The 17,864-nt window shown below is 34.2% G+C and overlaps 3 protein-coding genes across 8 annotated transcripts in view; all 3 read right to left on the reverse strand.

The window, feature by feature from the left end:
- The window catches only part of LOC109335573 (protein GIGANTEA-like), a 29,997-nt gene that overhangs the window by 1,335 nt on the left and 10,798 nt on the right, over positions 1-17,864 (reverse strand). For 4 of the 5 annotated variants that reach the window (XM_019571711.1, XM_019571709.1, XM_019571710.1 and 1 more), the window contains 8 exons: positions 17,542-17,782; positions 17,297-17,447; positions 15,848-16,057; positions 14,208-15,737; positions 13,455-13,523; positions 12,901-13,119; positions 12,549-12,641; positions 11,699-12,338 (listed from right to left, as the gene is read on the reverse strand). In XM_019571711.1, coding sequence (XP_019427256.1) covers positions 12,039-12,338; positions 12,549-12,641; positions 12,901-13,119; positions 13,455-13,523; positions 14,208-15,737; positions 15,848-16,057; positions 17,297-17,447; positions 17,542-17,782 — 2,813 coding nt within the window. In that variant the 3' untranslated portion in view covers positions 11,699-12,038. Of the gene's footprint in view, positions 1-2,186; positions 2,190-7,761; positions 7,770-11,698; positions 12,339-12,548; positions 12,642-12,850; positions 13,120-13,454; positions 13,524-14,207; positions 15,738-15,847; positions 16,058-17,296; positions 17,448-17,541; positions 17,783-17,864 lie in introns of those variants that run through there. The other variant, XM_019571712.1, reaches the window with a different exon arrangement.
- LOC109335583 lies at positions 4,222-7,669 on the reverse strand. 2 transcript variants are annotated; one of them, XR_002106214.1, is made up of 4 exons: positions 7,272-7,669; positions 5,739-5,819; positions 4,537-4,975; positions 4,222-4,489 (listed from the first exon to the last, which is right to left on the reverse strand). XR_002106214.1 is itself a non-coding variant. In XM_019571724.1 (3 exons), the coding sequence occupies exons 1-3, from the start codon at positions 7,428-7,430 to the stop codon at positions 4,601-4,603; spliced, it is 615 nt and encodes a 204-aa protein (XP_019427269.1). In that variant the 5' UTR covers positions 7,431-7,669; the 3' UTR covers positions 4,222-4,600. The 2 variants fall into 2 exon arrangements, 1 of the variants encoding a protein (XP_019427269.1); XM_019571724.1 differs by having other exon boundaries at positions 4,222-4,975.
- On the reverse strand, positions 8,516-10,618 carry LOC109335584 (40S ribosomal protein S18). Its single transcript, XM_019571725.1, has 4 exons — positions 10,485-10,618; positions 10,209-10,369; positions 9,853-10,041; positions 8,516-8,828 (listed from the first exon to the last, which is right to left on the reverse strand). The coding sequence occupies exons 1-4, from the start codon at positions 10,485-10,487 to the stop codon at positions 8,723-8,725; spliced, it is 459 nt and encodes a 152-aa protein (XP_019427270.1). The 5' UTR covers positions 10,488-10,618; the 3' UTR covers positions 8,516-8,722.

Raw genomic sequence — 17,864 nt, forward strand, 5'->3', positions numbered from 1 at the left:
AATTAAAAAAATTAAACTTGAAATTTCATAAATATCAAGTCAAAATCTAAAACAAAACATCACAAATATCAAATCTAAATCTACCTTGTTTGTTACCTACCTTCATAAATTATCAATCTAAAATGTAGTTGTATTAGATATGGCTGGGAATACAAATTGTTTGATTAAATTTTTATCTAAATGGTTGAATTTATAATAGCTAATGAGTGTTTGATAAAAAAATATCAATAAGCATCATTTTTAGCTTTTATTATTTATATTGTGATATAAATACAAATAACAAATGTCAAATAATATTTGAGGGTTTAATAAATAATAATATTGATTAATAATTAGTAAAAATAAGCATTTTGGTAGTTTATGAGTATAAAGTTGATAGTTTGACTAATAAAGAAACTAGTTATTGTAAAGATGTAAATAGCAATTATGCGTTTATTAAGATGTGATTACTTTTAAGTAATAGAGAGAGAAATGACTTTTTTCTTTTATATTTTAAGAGTAAAAGCGTAATCTTATTTTAAATAAAAAATATATAAATATGAATATATATTATTTTTCCTTTATTTTTTCACCTGACTTTAACCGAGAAGAGGGGTCTGAGTTGAAACTCATTTATACTTTGTGTGTGATGAGGATGAGAGTGTAGATAAGAGGTCACCATAAATGGTAGACATGGTTGAGATATTTTTACTTCAGTTGAAGAAAAATGTATATTCCCAAGCTAGAGATATAGCTATGTCAGGCCTCAATATATGATTATATATCCATGTTGTTGTTGTTGTTGTATGCAAAGTTCCAAATATTGCAAACTGGAATATATTCTCAAAAGCAAAGCTCCAAAATTTGCAAAGTAAAATGAAAAGCAAAGGTCTAAATATGGCACTCTCAAACTGTGCTATCGTATAACCTTGGGGCCACTGACTTAAAGATGTATAAATGGGATTTGATTTTGAAGCCATGCATATTTTCCAAATTAGTTGATGATCTATTGAATTACTGAACCATTATACCAATATTACCAATTTTCTTATGATAAGAATATGATCGCAATTGATTTAAAAGAGTGGTTATAAATACGATATTAATAAAGATGATCTTTACTAGGCTATTAGTGGAAAACTAGCTAAAGGGGCATCATGGAATTTTTTTTTTTTTTAAACAATGAGGTTCAAATTTAAAGTTCTAAGGCCAAAAAATAAGTATGGTGAGTAAAACAATATCATTTACATGGAGTTGACTTAATCTTCAACCCTTTGGTTTCTACATTTGTGCTTGTAATTTCATTCACATGCATTCAGGGGAAATTAATGTCTATAAAAGTTGAAATATACATGATGTTTTTAATGTGAAGTGGAGTCATACACACTAATGATTTATTGAAATCATACCCTTTTTATACAAAAAGATGTTATCTTGTTGCATTAAATTTAAAGCAGAGGATATTAGTGTGGTTTTTAAATCAGTTAGAGTATGATGAAGCAACTATAGCTTTAACAAATGTAGAATATGATATGATAAAGCAACTAATATTTTAATAAATGTAGAACGCCAATGATTATTACAATTTGTTCACTTCATTTGATAAGTCTGGGACCTGACTTGAACTCTTCAAAAGCATATATATAATTACACAAAGTCCACATTCCAATATTATTGGATCAAATTAACAAAAAGAGTGACACAAAATACTTCTTCTCAAATATTATTACTTGTTCATATTTTTAGTGAAGCTATTAGGATTGGGCTAGTGGGGGAGGATTTGGTTAGTTTGCTTCTGGTTATTTTAAGTTAATGAAGTTTAATCTTACATTTTTTTTTATGTATTTCGTATCTTTTAGGTTATATTCTTATTTCATGATATTAACTATTCAATTTTTATATATTTCGTTTTACAGTATTAAAATGTTTCTTTTTTGTATTTGTTGTGCTTTACAATTTAATTTTTTGCCTTCATTATAATATCTAATTTAAGGTGAGATGAGTGATCAATGTGTTCATGGTAATTATTTAGATTACATGTTTTTTGTAGTAAGAATAAAAATTATATCATATACATAAATCTAAGTATTGAAATAAAGTTGATATTGTTGGAGTGAATTTGAGGTTATGTCGACCCCCTTCTATTAGAGGGGCTAGGCTACATGCACATTACAATGTCAAATGAGATAAACAATCACATTCTCAACTCTCTCACCATACGTATTATATTATATGTTTGGTATCAATTAAGGGCCTCCACTTATCTCGTGAATAAGGAACTTTTAAATGTTTAGTTATTTCTCCTAACAAGTATTACTAACAGAAATCAAAATTTGGACATTTGACCTAGTTCGATACATGGTGATCTAATAAGCCGTACATTAGTAGACCAATATATTGTGATTAAAACTATGGAGTAACTTATATTTGTATTAGTTTTAGAAATTAAAGCTATTAGAACTTTCATTAATGTTTTAGAATATTATTGGAACTATTATTATATGTCAATAATAACTTGGGCTGGAAAACTGATGTGGATGAGAATAAAATTGGCATGTGTTTTGCTTGGTTTGGCATGAAAGAGGATTTCCAATGCATATTTTTCTTGATTAAGGACAATGCTTTTCTTGGATCAAGCAAACTCCAAACCTAGTAAATACAAATACTACTTTAGATAGTGTAAGTCATTGATGGCTAAAGTTGCATCTAGGAACTGTTTAACAGTGGTGATATCAACATCATCTTTTTTTACAAAAAAACATGAACAATCAGATACAGTGACAAGTTTGTTGTTAACTTGAAAAGCCACTTTCTAATGGGAGCACATATGTTATCTTATAGTTTGTATTACTATATGTGTCATGGACTTGTAATTGATTCGAAAAATATTTAATAATTAGATTTTAACTTAAATATATTTTAACTTAAATATATTTTTTCTGACTAATCACAAGTTCATAGCACATGAAATGATACAATTATACCACATGCACTATAGAATGTGACCATGAAATGATGGGTGTAATTCCTTATAGTGCCTTGTTGAAAAGGATTTTAGTAGGTGTTGTATTTGTCAAGTATGCAACATGCACTATAGTATGTGACCATAACATTTTTGGAAAGTTGGCCTAAATTCTAATTGCTTTTTTCCCACTAGAAGTTAAGATCATTGAAGTAGACTCCACCTTTAAGATTATGAGTGTTTCATGTTTTTACCCTTTATCATACAACACCAAATAAACCCTTCAAATTTCAACAATCATCTACAACTGTCAAAAAGTACTTATAGGGAATGTGTAAGAAACACTAGAGGAGGAAAAGGTATAGTGTAGTTTTGGTTGTGAAGCAAAATGTGAGTTGTGGGGACACAATATCGAGAATTGGAACGGGATCATATGTTATTTTATGTTTTTAGAATTTTTCTTTTTAATGAAGTGTCAGTTTTTTATTGGACCGAGACAGGAAAATGGGACAAGTGATCTGTATGTAGAATTTCACTAGTGGGACATAATTGGATTGTCTCAAGCACTATCTATATGTGTATAGCACCAACACCAAGTACCTATCTCATGACCCAAAAGATAAATAACCTATAATCTCTCTCCGAATCTATCATATTCATGTTTCTGTTCTCTTGTGCCTCAATGTATTGTCTGCTTATCAATAAAAAAGTTACTACAATTATTTGTTCCATTTACCCAACTACAAAGTGCTTTAATTTTATTAATCTATTCACCATTCAGGTTTATAAAAAAAAAGTGCTTATGTAAATTCAAACAAAAAAAACTGTTAAAAATCAAGCTGTTCTTTTTAATAAAAATCCTAATATACAAAGTCTAATAAGAATCAACCTACAACAACTTTAATTGATCGACTCAGATTAAGGTTTAATTGTTGTTATATAAAACATAAATATATAAACAAAGTGTGAGAATCCACTTACTTTAAACTTACTCCTCATCATAGTTATCAATTCTAGAGACATATAATGGTTTAGATCTACTAACTAATTCAAACCATTGGATTTTCCTATAATTGATGTTTAACAAGTGCTGTTTTAAAAATAGAAAAACTTTAATAAGGTGAGGAAGCACATATCATAAATCCATAATGTGTTCATCATCTAGAAAAGGAGTCTATATTCATCCTAAAAAAGAATTATGAAATTTAAGCTAATGGATGTTACTTTTAACAAACCTACAAAAGAAAAAAGTGTGAGAACACACTAAAAAAAATAGGAATGAAAAGAAAGGTATCAACCAAAGATTCCTGAAGGTGCAAAATGACAGATTTACATAGGAAACTTCAGATAGAAGCAATCCCTACATTGAAAAGGTTGTCTTTGAGAAAGAGGGGTTGATGGAAGGAAGGTACAAATTTAAATGCATTCAAACTATTTCAACCAAAAAAAAATCTTTACAATGAAGTGTTTAAGATCCAAACTAGTAACTGGGATGGCATAATATAGTAGTAGTAGTTTAGTGGAACTGGTTCCACCCTGCCACTATTTCTTGTAGGATGCAACAAGCAAAACCAGATATGCACTTGCAATGGATTGTGATTTACTTCTTTGGCAGGCAATGCAGGAAGATAGTCAAACAGGAATATTCGGTAGACGTGACTAGTCTGAGTGCATGTCCATGACAGAATCATTGGAATTTAATGTAGAAGAATCCCTACCTTGTTGGTGAAGAAAGCTTACTTCGCTGTTCCGGTTTCCATTCCCTGTAGAAAGACCACTAGGGTAGTTTCCTTCCTCGCTAATTTGATAATGCTGAAGACTGCGGCGAATAGGGCTTGATAAAGCATTTGAAAACACAGAATTCTTTGATTGATTATTATCGCATTGCTCAGGCCGGAGTCCCTGTTGTCCAACAACTGTTAGGCCAGAAGATCCTGAACTTACTGGAAAGCCTGAGTTTGCTACCGGTTGTGAATGTTGCGGCAATGCTCTGGGCGACATGGATGGCTCTTCTCCACAATAATCCAGCTCATTCTGCAAGCACAGGAAGGAACTTCAGTGCATGCAGTCTGCAAATAATAATCAAGAAAATAAAGGCATTCCAATGTAGCCCAACCCTGCTACTACTACTATGTTGTCACCCTTTTTCTATAAAACATTAATACTGCAACAAATCTAAATAAACACAAGCAAATACATGTAACAAAACCAGAATCACTATTTCAATTTCTGGAGAGATCATCAATCCTAAAATTCTTGAATAGCACCAAAAAAATAAGGTATATTTTCAGTCCTATATAGCTACCCTCTTTACAACTTTGTAACACAACTTCAAGATGAATATCTAGGTGGCCACAAGAACACCCAAATTACAAAACCATATTCACCAATTTAATTTCTGAGAAATTGTCCATGCTCCAAATCTAAAAAGGAAGGACACGCCAGCTTGGTTTCATGCTATCAGACACTGATCTGTACTACGCACAACACATGTCAAAGTTTCCAAAGGATTATAGATTTTTTTTTAAAAATTGCTGCAATACAAGTACGAATTATGAATACTTTTTCCTCAGATATCCAATAGTGTATACAGATATATATATGTGGGCAATGTGTGCCTTGCAATTTCTACAATTTGGTCTGTCCCTGTGCAATTTACTATTGTGTCATGTGCCTTGTGTGAATGTGTGTTTCGGGAAAACCCATCCCACAATCAGGTAAGCCGTCCAATATTGCTACTCCACTCTTTAATGCATATGGACATTATAACATACATAAAACAAACATTGAAACCAACCTGAATGTAGCTAAGTATATCAACTGTTGCAACTCTTGATCCTCCCTCTTGTTCTCCCCATATCCACTGATAAAGTTTTTCCTGAAATCAAAAGGACATCCAACATTACTTTTATTATAACAGTTCATGACCTATTGCCAAAATAGAAGTTGCAACACATGGTAAATTCTAAAAAATAAACAAACATCAAGACATCAACTTAAGGATTTGACTGTCAACGAGAAAAGTAGGAGATCATTAAACTGTCTAGGCTACTTGTGCTAAACAGAACCAACTAAACACCAAAAACGGTGAGAAAGAACAAACATGGTCTACCAATGAACTGAAAATGAGATCAATAATGAAGTCAAAACAGATGGATAGAAAAAGTTTTAAGAATGCACGACTCAAAAAGTTCAAAGAATGACGGCAAATTTCATGTAGAACTAAACATTAGATATAGTGGTCCAAGGATGTCAGAAGTCAGAAGAACTTCTCAAATTTCAAATTTGTTAAATCAAAATCCAAGCTGTAAAAGATTGAAAGAAGGGAAAAGGACAAAAGAACATGGGGCATGTGACTGAACAAAAAATTGAGCAAGGACTCACTTTCATAAGAGTAACCAACCTCTGAAGTGAATATTAAGAAAAAAATGAAGTACTGAAAACATGTGGAAACTGTTCTCTGAAAGCAAGCATCTACCCATGGTGGATTAATTGGATATTAGACAATAGAGTCAGCAACGTAGGACCAAGAGATGGCAATCTAAAGTTATAAACTTAAATCAACTATGCAAGAACAACGCGCATACACATAGTTACATGGTATGCAGTACCGGTTCCAATGCATGGTACTTGGTTCTACGTGGTTCACCATTTTTACATTATTATTATAAGACTTCCTCAATAACAAACCCGGTGAACGGTCGTAGGCTAAACGAGGGAACAATGTAACTATGAGCAAACAAGCCAACATACAAAAGCATCCAATAATTAACTGTACAAGACACATTAAAATGAAATCCACATTGACTCAATTGAAACTTTCGAAGGGCTTTCCAGTAATAATCATTATGGTGTTTGAGCTTAATTCCACCTTATAACTGGAAAGAAGAAGAAAAGGTTTCATAATGGGGCTATTTGTGAAATCATCGCCAGTCATTCAATATTAAATCTCACATGTTAAGTTTGGAGATGATTTACTAAATTACTAGTAATATATTAGTCATGCCACCATTCAATCTTGACAAGATTGCTCATCTTTCAACACAGCATATCAACCGATCCAAAGGATTTATTTTTTTCAAGGTACTATCAAAAAAGTAAAACCAATACAACAAAATCACAATCAACAAGCAGAAATAGGGGGAAAAACCACTATTTTTATTTTATTTTTTAAATAAAAAAAGCTAACTTTTATCATCTAAACGAATCCAATCATGGCAAAATAAAAACCCCAAAAAACAGGAACACAAAAAGTTTCAATTTTTGTTGTGTTTGAAAAAAAATGAAAAAAATAAAATAGGATAGGATTAGATGAAAGAGATAGAAATACAAGGCCGTGGCGTTCACCGGCTTGAAAAGAGAGTTTGTGGTGGTTGGTGGCCTGAGTGTATAGCTGAGAAAGAGAACTAGCAGCAGTACAAAAAGACGCATACATGGTTCGATCCACCTCATCCAAGGTGGTGGCTATGGATTTTCTCTTCTTGGCCATGGATTTGGATAATGGGGAAGGTGTTATGAAAAGGAAAGAGGAATAAGAAAATGGGGTAGGGATAAAAGGGGAAGGGGGTTTGTGGTTTATATATGAATGGAAGAAACAAAGTTACAGAGAGAGAGAGAGAGAAAGAAGAAAATGGAAGAGACACATGTTGGTAAGTATGAAGAGGCAAGCGAGGCACGTGATGGAAAAGGAAAAGTGAAAGAGGGAAACTGTTGTGTCCTTATAAGAGAGGGTGTCTGTCACAATAGCATTTTACCATAAAATTAATGTTATGTTTTTGGGCTTAAATTATGACTCATGTGGATGTTAATGTCTAACTAACAACTTGGGCTGCAACTTGAGCTTCATCTCACACAACTACCACCTGCATGTATATATGGCTAAAGATTGTCTTATGCACTATGCTTGTGCATGTATATATGGTATATTGGTATTATAGAATTCATCCATGTTTCAGCTTGCTATTAACACTCGTGTTATGTTATTAGGTATACGTTGTTTTAGTCTATTATCTCCTCGATTAATTTGTACCAATGATACGACTATGTTTTCAAATATTACAATGAGAAGCATAGCTTAGTTTGTTCATTTTCTTCAACGAAAGTATTCACCTAGTTCCTTACACCATTTTATATTGATCGACAAACATTAGAGTTAAAAGAGATATATACATATACGCTGACATAGCACAAACCCTGCACAGGCTCCATTGTAAGTGTTGGAATTTGGAACTCAGAAAGCAGCAAGGCAAAAAACACTGAATAGTTAAAGTTAATTTGTCATAAATTTACGTCTTCTGAAATTTTCTTTTATTAAAAGAGAAAATCAGAGGTTAGAAAAAATGAGGAAAAGATGGGATAGATATAAATATAAATGAAAAGATGAGAAAAAAAATAATATGATGGTGAAATTAAGAGTATAAAAAATTTGGATCAACAAAAAAACCTAGAAGGCCAGAACCCCTTTCATTATAGATAGTAAATCTGTGTACTCAAGAACACCACACGCAAAATATGAATAATTAGGCAGCTGTAAACTTTTGAAGTAAAAAATAACAGTTTCTTTGATAAACCGGGTGACAGTAAATTGACCAAATACTATTTGAGGTTTCTACAGCACAGAATACGTTCATTCAACTAAACGAAAATTTAAAGCAAATAACAAAAAAATTGAAATTGTCACGGCATTGAAAACCAATACAAAGCTGGTATCCAAAACATGTCTAATGTACTTCAAATTATCCCCTTCAACATTTATCTAATCTCCAAGACAAATATAAAAACTTAACGCTTCTTGGACACACCAACAGTTTTTCCTCTGCGACCAGTAGTCTTGGTATGCTGCCCACGAACACGAAGGCCCCAGTAGTGCCTCAAACCACGGTGGTTTCTGCATCATAGTATGAAAGTCAAACATCAGTGCTTTAACAGCAGCAAGTAATTATTCAATGCATTAACAAGTTCTCCACAGAAATCCAAAAGTATATATGTATTTACAGAATCGGGCAATTTAAAATGTATGGCCTGTTCAAATCATCTCAGGACATATCTGTTCTGTGGTATATTCGGTGGTTAATGTTATATAGTACCAAATAACTGTTGATTTAAGATATTGTCATTAAGGGTAGTGGTATATGCAGCGCTTCCAAGGACCTCTTGCAGCTATATGACTGAGATGAGATAGTCATTTCAGTACTGATGGGAGATAAACAATGATATCATAGAAAAGAGATTCATTCCTAAAAAATTGGCAATAACTACAGCAATACAGCATAATGACATGAAATATTTTAAATGAAAATAATTACAAGGTTATAAAACGAACAAAGGTGACAACAAGAAAGCCTAATTAAAAATATATTGAAATTGACAGCAAATCTCCAACTGGATAATACATCATGAATATAGCAAAACTCAAACATGTCACATGGGCACAATTTAGCACAAACAACAGAGACGGCATGCATGTTCAGATCATATCTTAAGACAGATATATAGATCATTTAACATGGTCAACAAATGCTTATTTTAAACAAATATCTATCCCCAGCATAGGTATCAGGGTACTACCCTGTACATAAAATGCACATATAGGTTTAAATACAAGTCTTCATGAAACCATAATTCCAATTGCAAAAAACAATAGAATAGGAACCTAAATGTTCAGGATTTTTTCTTAGAAGTTTATTAATATGAAATAACTTACGTCAATTATATGCTTGCTTGGACTTACTGACTTTCAGAAGTTGCACAATCAGCCAAATATGTTATCATACTCACTTTTTTACACTTCTAAAGAAGCATTTCATTAAGAACTCTATTGACTTACACGAAACAATCTCAACATAAATAGAGGTACAGCTACAGCTAAACATTCTTTTCACATAAAAATCTATCATAAACATGTTACTGACCTGATCTTCTTGAGTCTCTCCAAGTCATCTCTCAACTTCATATCGAGGGCATTAGAGACAACCTGAGAAAACTTGCCATCCTTATAATCCTTCTTCCTATTCAAAAACCAGTCCGGGATCTTGAATTGTCGTGGGTTCGCGATCACGGTCATAATGTTATCCAGCTCAGCAGCACTCAACTCACCAGCTCTAACAACCAACAACAAAAAAACCAATTGAATAACATATTTTTGCCTCTAATCTATACATAATAGGGAAATGCAGGATAAATAACATCACTTTTTTTCACAAAACTATCATACATGAAAAAATAAATCAGAGATGACATGAATTATACGAAATGAAAATGAAGAAACCTCTTGTTCATGTCAACATCAGCCTTCTTGCAAGCAATGTTAGCGAGTCTCCTACCAATACCCTTGATTGAGGTAAGAGCGAACATGATCTTCTGCTTTCCATCAACATTGGTGTTGAGCACACGCAGAATGTGCTGGAATTCCTCGTTTGCGACAAGAGACTAACACAACCACAAAACAAATATCAAAATCAACAACGATAATTCAATTAAACAATAAACATTTCTTCAATATCGCACCGTTAGAATCGAATAAGAGAGATGCAATAAAACGTACCATATTGGTTGCGGAAGAGTTGTCGGAGATGGAGTTTTGCCGCCAACGCCGCTAGTCTTGGTCGATTGAGGATCTGATTTTCCAGCTAGGGTTTCTCAATAAAACCGACTTATATAGTGTGATGCGTTAGTTAGGGTTTTGATGTGACGATTTTACCCCCTTCTAGGATCACAAAACAGCGTCGTTTTACTTACTGGATTCTCTTCTGGCCCGGTTTGTACTCTTTCTTTGGGCTTTTTTTGTTGTCTTTTGGGTTTTGATATTTATTTATAGAATAGAGTAGAAATTTATCAAATTCAATTGTAAATATAGATTACTAGATGTTATTCTGGACCTAAATATATATTTAATCCCTAGTGCTTATAAAAAATATCAATCTTGAACCTTTAATATTGTAAACGTTTGATTTAAATCTCTATAGATGGTGTCGCTAATGCCATATATGGCACATGCCCTTTGAATTGCTGACGTGGAGTAAAATAAAATTTTGAAACCTTAAGGACTAAAATATGAGAAGACAATTTATATGGAAAAGGATGTATGTAAATTATTATTTCATCATCCACCATTCATTTTAATCATCATTGATTTTTAAGTAAAAATAATACAAATGAACTATGGATAATATACTGAATATGTATAAATTTTTACACAATTATTATAAAGATTTATACATAATCATTACATCATCTATTGTTAATTTGTATTATTATTTTTTTAAGCATGAAATACTTCTTATTTTCAAGAAAATAACTACAGGGTATCCTCCACAATGCTTCTCATATCAAGTATTTAACGCGGCCCTATTCTCAAAATTTCTAACTAGGGACTTCTAATTAATTAGCATGTCATACTAAGAGGGAAGGAAATAAATTCGATAACAAGCTTATGCTTGTGACAATTCTATATGGGTGGAAGTATAAAATGCTGTTTCTACTTCATAATATATTTAGTTAGTAGAAAAGGGAAGCATATCTTCTGTGTCATAATTTGTTTTGCTCCATAGGTCATGGTGATTGGTTACAGAAAGATATTTAAATTAAAATTTAATCATTAAGTATTTTTTCGATCAGTCACAAGCTCATGACACGTGCACGAATCACACAACATTAACTTTGATGAAGGAGATGGAAACCAACAAAAGTCTCAGCAATAAAATTGAGTAGATGAAAAGAAAAATCAGCCTAAACATAGTCTAAACACGTAGAACTCAATTTCATTACAAACCAAGTCTTCATAAGCATTACATAAATGAGACAAGGATAAAAAAATAGCTGGTTACAGTATCATTTCTTGCTACTATACAAGTATGTTCTACTGAGAGCAAAGCAGTCATCAGCAGAACTCTAGGGTGAATTTCTGATCTGGGTTTTAGATATATGAAACATTAATATAATACAGAATGAGCTTCCTATTAACAAACTAGAATTTTATGGGGTTAGCAGGATAAAGTTCATTATTTGCTAACCCATTAGTTCCAAAAGCATAAATCAGGTTTGTTTGTGTAAGGCTAGTCAAAAATTGTCATTACACTAACAAGGTTTCATTTCATCTTCATACGGAAAGAGTACAACCTAATTCTATAGCAGCTGTATCAAGAAACTGCATAGACAATCCGTTTGATAGTCGGTTGTGAGCTTCCCATGTTAAGCATTTTTCAATGTCAGCATGCCAGTCAATGACATCCAAATTCAAGTATTGACAAGAGGGATTGTGGTTGCCATTGACTCGGCCTGGTTTAGTACTCGATCTGATTGAACCAGTAAGCAAAATGTCACGAAGAACAGATATGCTCAGAGCACGAACATGTGCACTTGGATGAGAAAGGCATCTAACAGTAGCTGGTACACGACACTGCATGTGGTATATTCACAAGCATGTCAGTCAACAATCTTAATGGATTTAAAAAAGAAGCACAAATTTACTTTAGTTTCGCACTTTGGTTGCCCTATTGCAATATGTAGTTGGTTCATTATCTAATATCATATTTGATTGTGTTTAACTAACATATTTCATTCACCATAGTGCAGCCAAATTATAAGTTCCAATAAGGGAAGTGTTTACCTTTAACAGGTTTGAAAGGCCATCTGCCACTGCCAATCCAGATTCTCCAAACTCGAGAACTGGCTGAACTGCTCTAGCTGTTGCTTCCAATAGCTGGCCAATATTATCAACAATGGAAACAAGAATATCAGTAAAGCTCATGGATAAAACTGAAAACATATGCATACTCAATGCTTATTGTAGTTTATGTAAATAAATTTGAGGACCTAAGGTAGGATTGAATGACAATAAATACTATTGGTGAGTAAATTTTAAAGTAGAAACATTAATAACAATTTTGGGGGGCATGTGGCCATGAAGACAAATTAAGAGCTTGAAAGTTAATAAAGAAGCCAATGTTGTAAGATGCTACCTCTAGCTGTGGTAAAGTACAAGCTTCTCCATCAACCAGCATCCCATCTGTAGCTCGTAGTAGTAAATCTGATGCACTTGCCACAATTACCAATGATTCTGCACTATCATGATTTCTCATTAATTCCACTATCAATTTTACGATCCGCTGATTGACCCTCCACATCTTCTGACCTAAATCACCATCCTTTGCAATCCAGGGTTGCAATTCTCTATCCGCCTTACAAGTAAAAAGCAGGGATAGTGAGTATACAAGTAAAATGGTTGGGGAAAAAATAAAAACTTAAAAAAAGACAACAATGAACAGTGTTTAGATGAAATCTTCAACAGCCGATATTTGAACTTCATATTCATTAAAACCCAATTCTCAGAGATGTCAGAAATGGTAATTCTTCAATTCTGGCAATGATCAAGAAATGGTGAGGCCTCTTTTTCATTTTTTATCTTTCTATTTGGGTAAAAACAATGTAATAGTTCTTTCTAAACAGAATTGGTGTCCATGTCTGTGGTCAGAGTTATTTATGCAGCTAGTACAAGTAAGACGAAAATTTATACCTGAAGAACAACTGCAGTAGCTGCTTTAGTTGGTGAGGATGATACAACATTGCACAATGCATCAACAACCTACATAAGATTAAATCACAAAATGGTCACTGATGAACCTTTTCAGCTGAACAAGGGTAAAACTGTGACAACTGGATCCACAAAATCACTTGGAACACATGCAAATTTATAACTATAACTACTGTTTGATGTCTCAATTAAGTATCTCTTGGTTTCATTTAGCGAACCCTTGATACCTTTTTAGTTTTAAAATGTCTATCGTTGCTTCTGTGAAGCCAAATTTGAAGCAAAATGGTTAAAGGACACAGGCATAGTTTTCTAATATGGATGTAGTTTTCTTTTTGCTTGAGCATAATAATCTACCTTTGAAGACAACAAAGAACGGCAATTTAGTTATTTCTAAAATTATACTCATTTCGAGGGATGTTCCTTGACTTGCTTGCCTATTCTCTGCTTTTTAAATTTTCAGATCACATTTGCATTCATGTGTAGGTGTTCCAGAATTTTGGAAGCATCTTTTCTATCTTTCATGTGTACAAAGGATACACCTTAATCACATCTGCAGCTTTCAAAACCTAAATTCTATTATTAACAAGAACTAAGCAGTTCCATTCAGGAAGCTTTTCTCTCAAATTTTGCTATGGACTAAAGGCATGTATGATTCTAGCACAGAAAGAAAAGGGAAATAATTCACCATGAAAAAAGAAGAAAGAAAACAGAACTTCAGTAAAAATGTACCCATACCTGTCTCCAGCCCTGTTGGGCAGAAGTGCTTTCTGCACAAAGCTGAGTTTCGGGAGATGCAATCAACTTGTGCCATAGTAGTGAAACTACAGAGAAACATAGCTCTTGTTTCTCTGCCAGCATGGATGTCAGAAAAATTTGTGCACTGCAATTCAATCCGATATGCCTGTCCATTGTGAGGAAGTTGGCTAGATCAGAAGCATCCAATGTTAAACCTGTGACAGCTTTACCCGAGATACACCCTGATGCCCCATTTGAACATGTAGTTTTCTCATGTTTATGGTTAGATTTTAAGAGGGATGGATCTTCCAAAGGTGCAGATGTCTCCCCCGCATCAAAGCAGCTACTCTTTTTCTGTCTTTTACTGTTAAAACAGTCAAGGGAGTCCTTCCAAATAGGTCCACGAATCAAGGTTGCTTCTAATGGCTCTGCCTTATTAACTATAGATGCAACAGCTTTGCTATGAAACTCTATCAGATTATATAAAGATGATGCTCTGGAGTGAATTTCCTTGTCCCATTTGCAACGAATCAGAACAGACAGAGCATGCATGCAAGCTTTTGACCTTCTAAATAGTTCAGAAACATGGGCAGCAACCATAGCTGCTGCAACTATTTCATTTGAGCTAAAACTCCAAGGAGTGCCAACAGAAGATGGCTTCAATGAAAATAGTGCCTCCAAAATTGCTAGAATTCTGCGAGTATGCCGTATTGCTGAATCTAACCCGCTCTGCAAGTCATGGGAAGATCCATTTATTCTAACCGGCCTGGCAATATCTCGAACATTATTCAAAACTGAATGATTATTCTCCCGCGAAAGCAAAGGGAACAACTGAAGTTCACAGGCAAGAGCACAAACAGCAGCAAGAACATAAGAATCAAAAGCTGCTATAGGACCTTGCTTCTTCATTTTCCTGTTTTTTGTTCCTTTCTGCCTTTCCGAAATTGCCTGCAGATCCTCGGTGATTTCCTCAGCTGAATTATCTTCACCTCTTGGCCTCTTGCTTCCACTAAATTGGGCTTCATGACTGACACATACAGTTAAGACAACAAAAAGTAAGTGTGAAGCAAGCTCTACAGATGCACATGATTCCAGGAAAAGCGAATGAACCATTGTACGAAGTTCAGCCACAGCAATGTTTTTGGAGGCAGACCCAATGCCAAAGAGGTATTTTGATTTTCTGTTTTGTTCTATAGTGGACTCAGGTGGAAATGTCCTCTGGAGGATAGTTTCCACTGTGGCAGCAAATATTTTCATGAGACATGCTTTTGATGGGCTTCCGCGAGGAAGATACTCTAGGACCTTGAGTAGGGGGATGTACAAATTCCATGATAGTACGGGAGGTTGAAGTGGGGTTGCAACTATAATTTCTGGAAGATCAACAGCCGAGGAACTTGTAGGAATCAGGCCATAAGCAGCTTCCCAAATGGTGCAAATTCTCCATTCAACCTCTGGACCATGGGCACAAAGCATTGATGCAATGCCTTGGGCAGTGGCCTCAATAGATGCTTCAGCTGCAGGAACTTCTATCTGATAAACAACAAATACAACCTATTTTCAGCATACATAAAGAAGCTATGTGCACTACTTTACAAAATGATTAAAAACATAAAAGCGTAACTGATAAAGGTTAACTCAACCTGCTTTTTATAGGAAGAAATATAACCACCCAAAGGTTCATGCTGGACTTCAACTCCATCAACTTGCCTAAGAGGAGGAAACAGTAACGCAGGTTGTGAAAGTATACGGAAAAGCAAAGCGGCTGCAGCATCAGCGGCTATACCAGCTCTCATGGACATTGCAGTCCCTATTGCACGCAAGAAATGTAAATGCATCCAGTTTCTAGGAAGCTGCATTAAGTTAAAGAATAGAAAAATGCATGTTAATTTTTTTAAATCTTTGACCAAGTTTCTTCAGACAAAAACATCAAAATGCACAACAGCATGCCTAACCTGTAGCATGTGATCCCACTTAAATGCACATATGAAACAGAATATTGGGAGAGGGTGAGTTTGACGCAACGGTAAGGTTGTTTCTTAGTGACCATGAGGTCACGAGTTCAAGTCCTAGAAACAGCCTCTCGCTTACGGGGGTAAGGCTGTATATATCTATCCTACCCAGACCCCACTAAGTGGGAGCCTCGTGCATGGGCCGCCCTTTAATGAAATAGAATGTTGGACTTGTGTCTCTCTATTTTTTATTTTAAATGAACTATTCGGTTTGTTTCCCGAGTTATTATGGGTTAACGCGATTTAACTTGGTCAGACTAGAATTTTCATGGTCCAAAGCAGTTCAACTCATTGCTCGGTTAAGAGTGTGAACCAGGATCGTTTGCAAGCCCGATCAATGATCGGTCTGTCCGGTCCTCATAACAATGCTATTAAGCAAACGAGGGTTTGGACAGTAAAAATTTCAATATGACTGTGTTAATCAGGGAAGAGAATTAGATGATTGACTTAAAATTAAAAGTAGAGAGGTGTTACTCCAATGTTCTGCAGTTCAGCTTCATTTGAGTCCCAAAAAATGGAGGCATTACTCCAATATAATTATTCATAACTATTACTTATATATAATTATACATTTATATATAATTATATATGAATCATCTTGTTCGTTCGGACAGTTTAATCGGTTAAACCTTATACACGAATCTTCTGGTTTGATATGCAGGCTTAGGTTTCATAACATTGGATAATAGTTAAATTTTCCTTCTCAAGCAAAAAATCCAGCTACTTATCAACACTTGCTGAAATATTTATCAAAAATGAAATGAAAAATTAGCAAGAAAGTTATTCTAATCCAGCCACAACCCACAAACCACTTCTCTATGACATTCACTACAAGAATTAGCAAGAAAATGCATAAATGAAATAATATTTTTCACGCTGACTCTAGAATGCATATCGGGGATTTTATATTTAAGTTGCAGAATATATTTCACACAGTAATTCTTGCCTAATTTTATCTCATGACATTCACTTAGAAGCTTCTATGAAAGTCATAGTACTGAAAAGAAGGGTTTTCATGAACCTTATATGAAGAAAAGGTAAGTTTCCACAATATTCTATCTATCAAGATATACAACTTACCCTTATGCCAGTAGCATAATCTTCAGCAGCTCGTAGAAGTTCCACAAGCTGCACGGCAGCATCAAGTGCATCTGGAGCCCATGATGGGGGTGCTTCTAGAAGTCCAAGAAGAAGCCTCTGTGTAGCACTTGGAGTGGCAATGGCATAATATCTACAAAAGTTAGGTATATGTGTCTAGTCAGGAAGATAAACTCTATGAATAACTAAATAACAATTAACAAGAAAGATATTTAGTTCATAATAACCTATGAAATAAGCGTGCATATGGCTCTAGAGCGGGTAATCCAGCAACTAGATGCTCATCCAGAGCAGTTGTTGGAGGAGGAAGCAAAAGTGCAGGTACAGCAGCTGCTGTTAAAGTAGCAGTCTCATTGCGAGCAACTTCATCATCACAAACGCTTAATATAACACCAGCACCATTGGCAACAGCCCATCTTGGAGTTGAAGGCACAAGTTGAGGATGCTTCCCAGAACCACGGGAAGAAGCTAAGAGAAAACACAAAATAAGCACATAAACATAAGCATCTATATATCAGTAGCAAATGATAGTATTGTTTCTATTGAATAA

This window comes from Lupinus angustifolius, chromosome LG20 (assembly GCF_001865875.1).
Source record: "Lupinus angustifolius cultivar Tanjil chromosome LG20, LupAngTanjil_v1.0, whole genome shotgun sequence".
Lineage (NCBI taxonomy): Eukaryota > Viridiplantae > Streptophyta > Magnoliopsida > Fabales > Fabaceae > Lupinus > Lupinus angustifolius.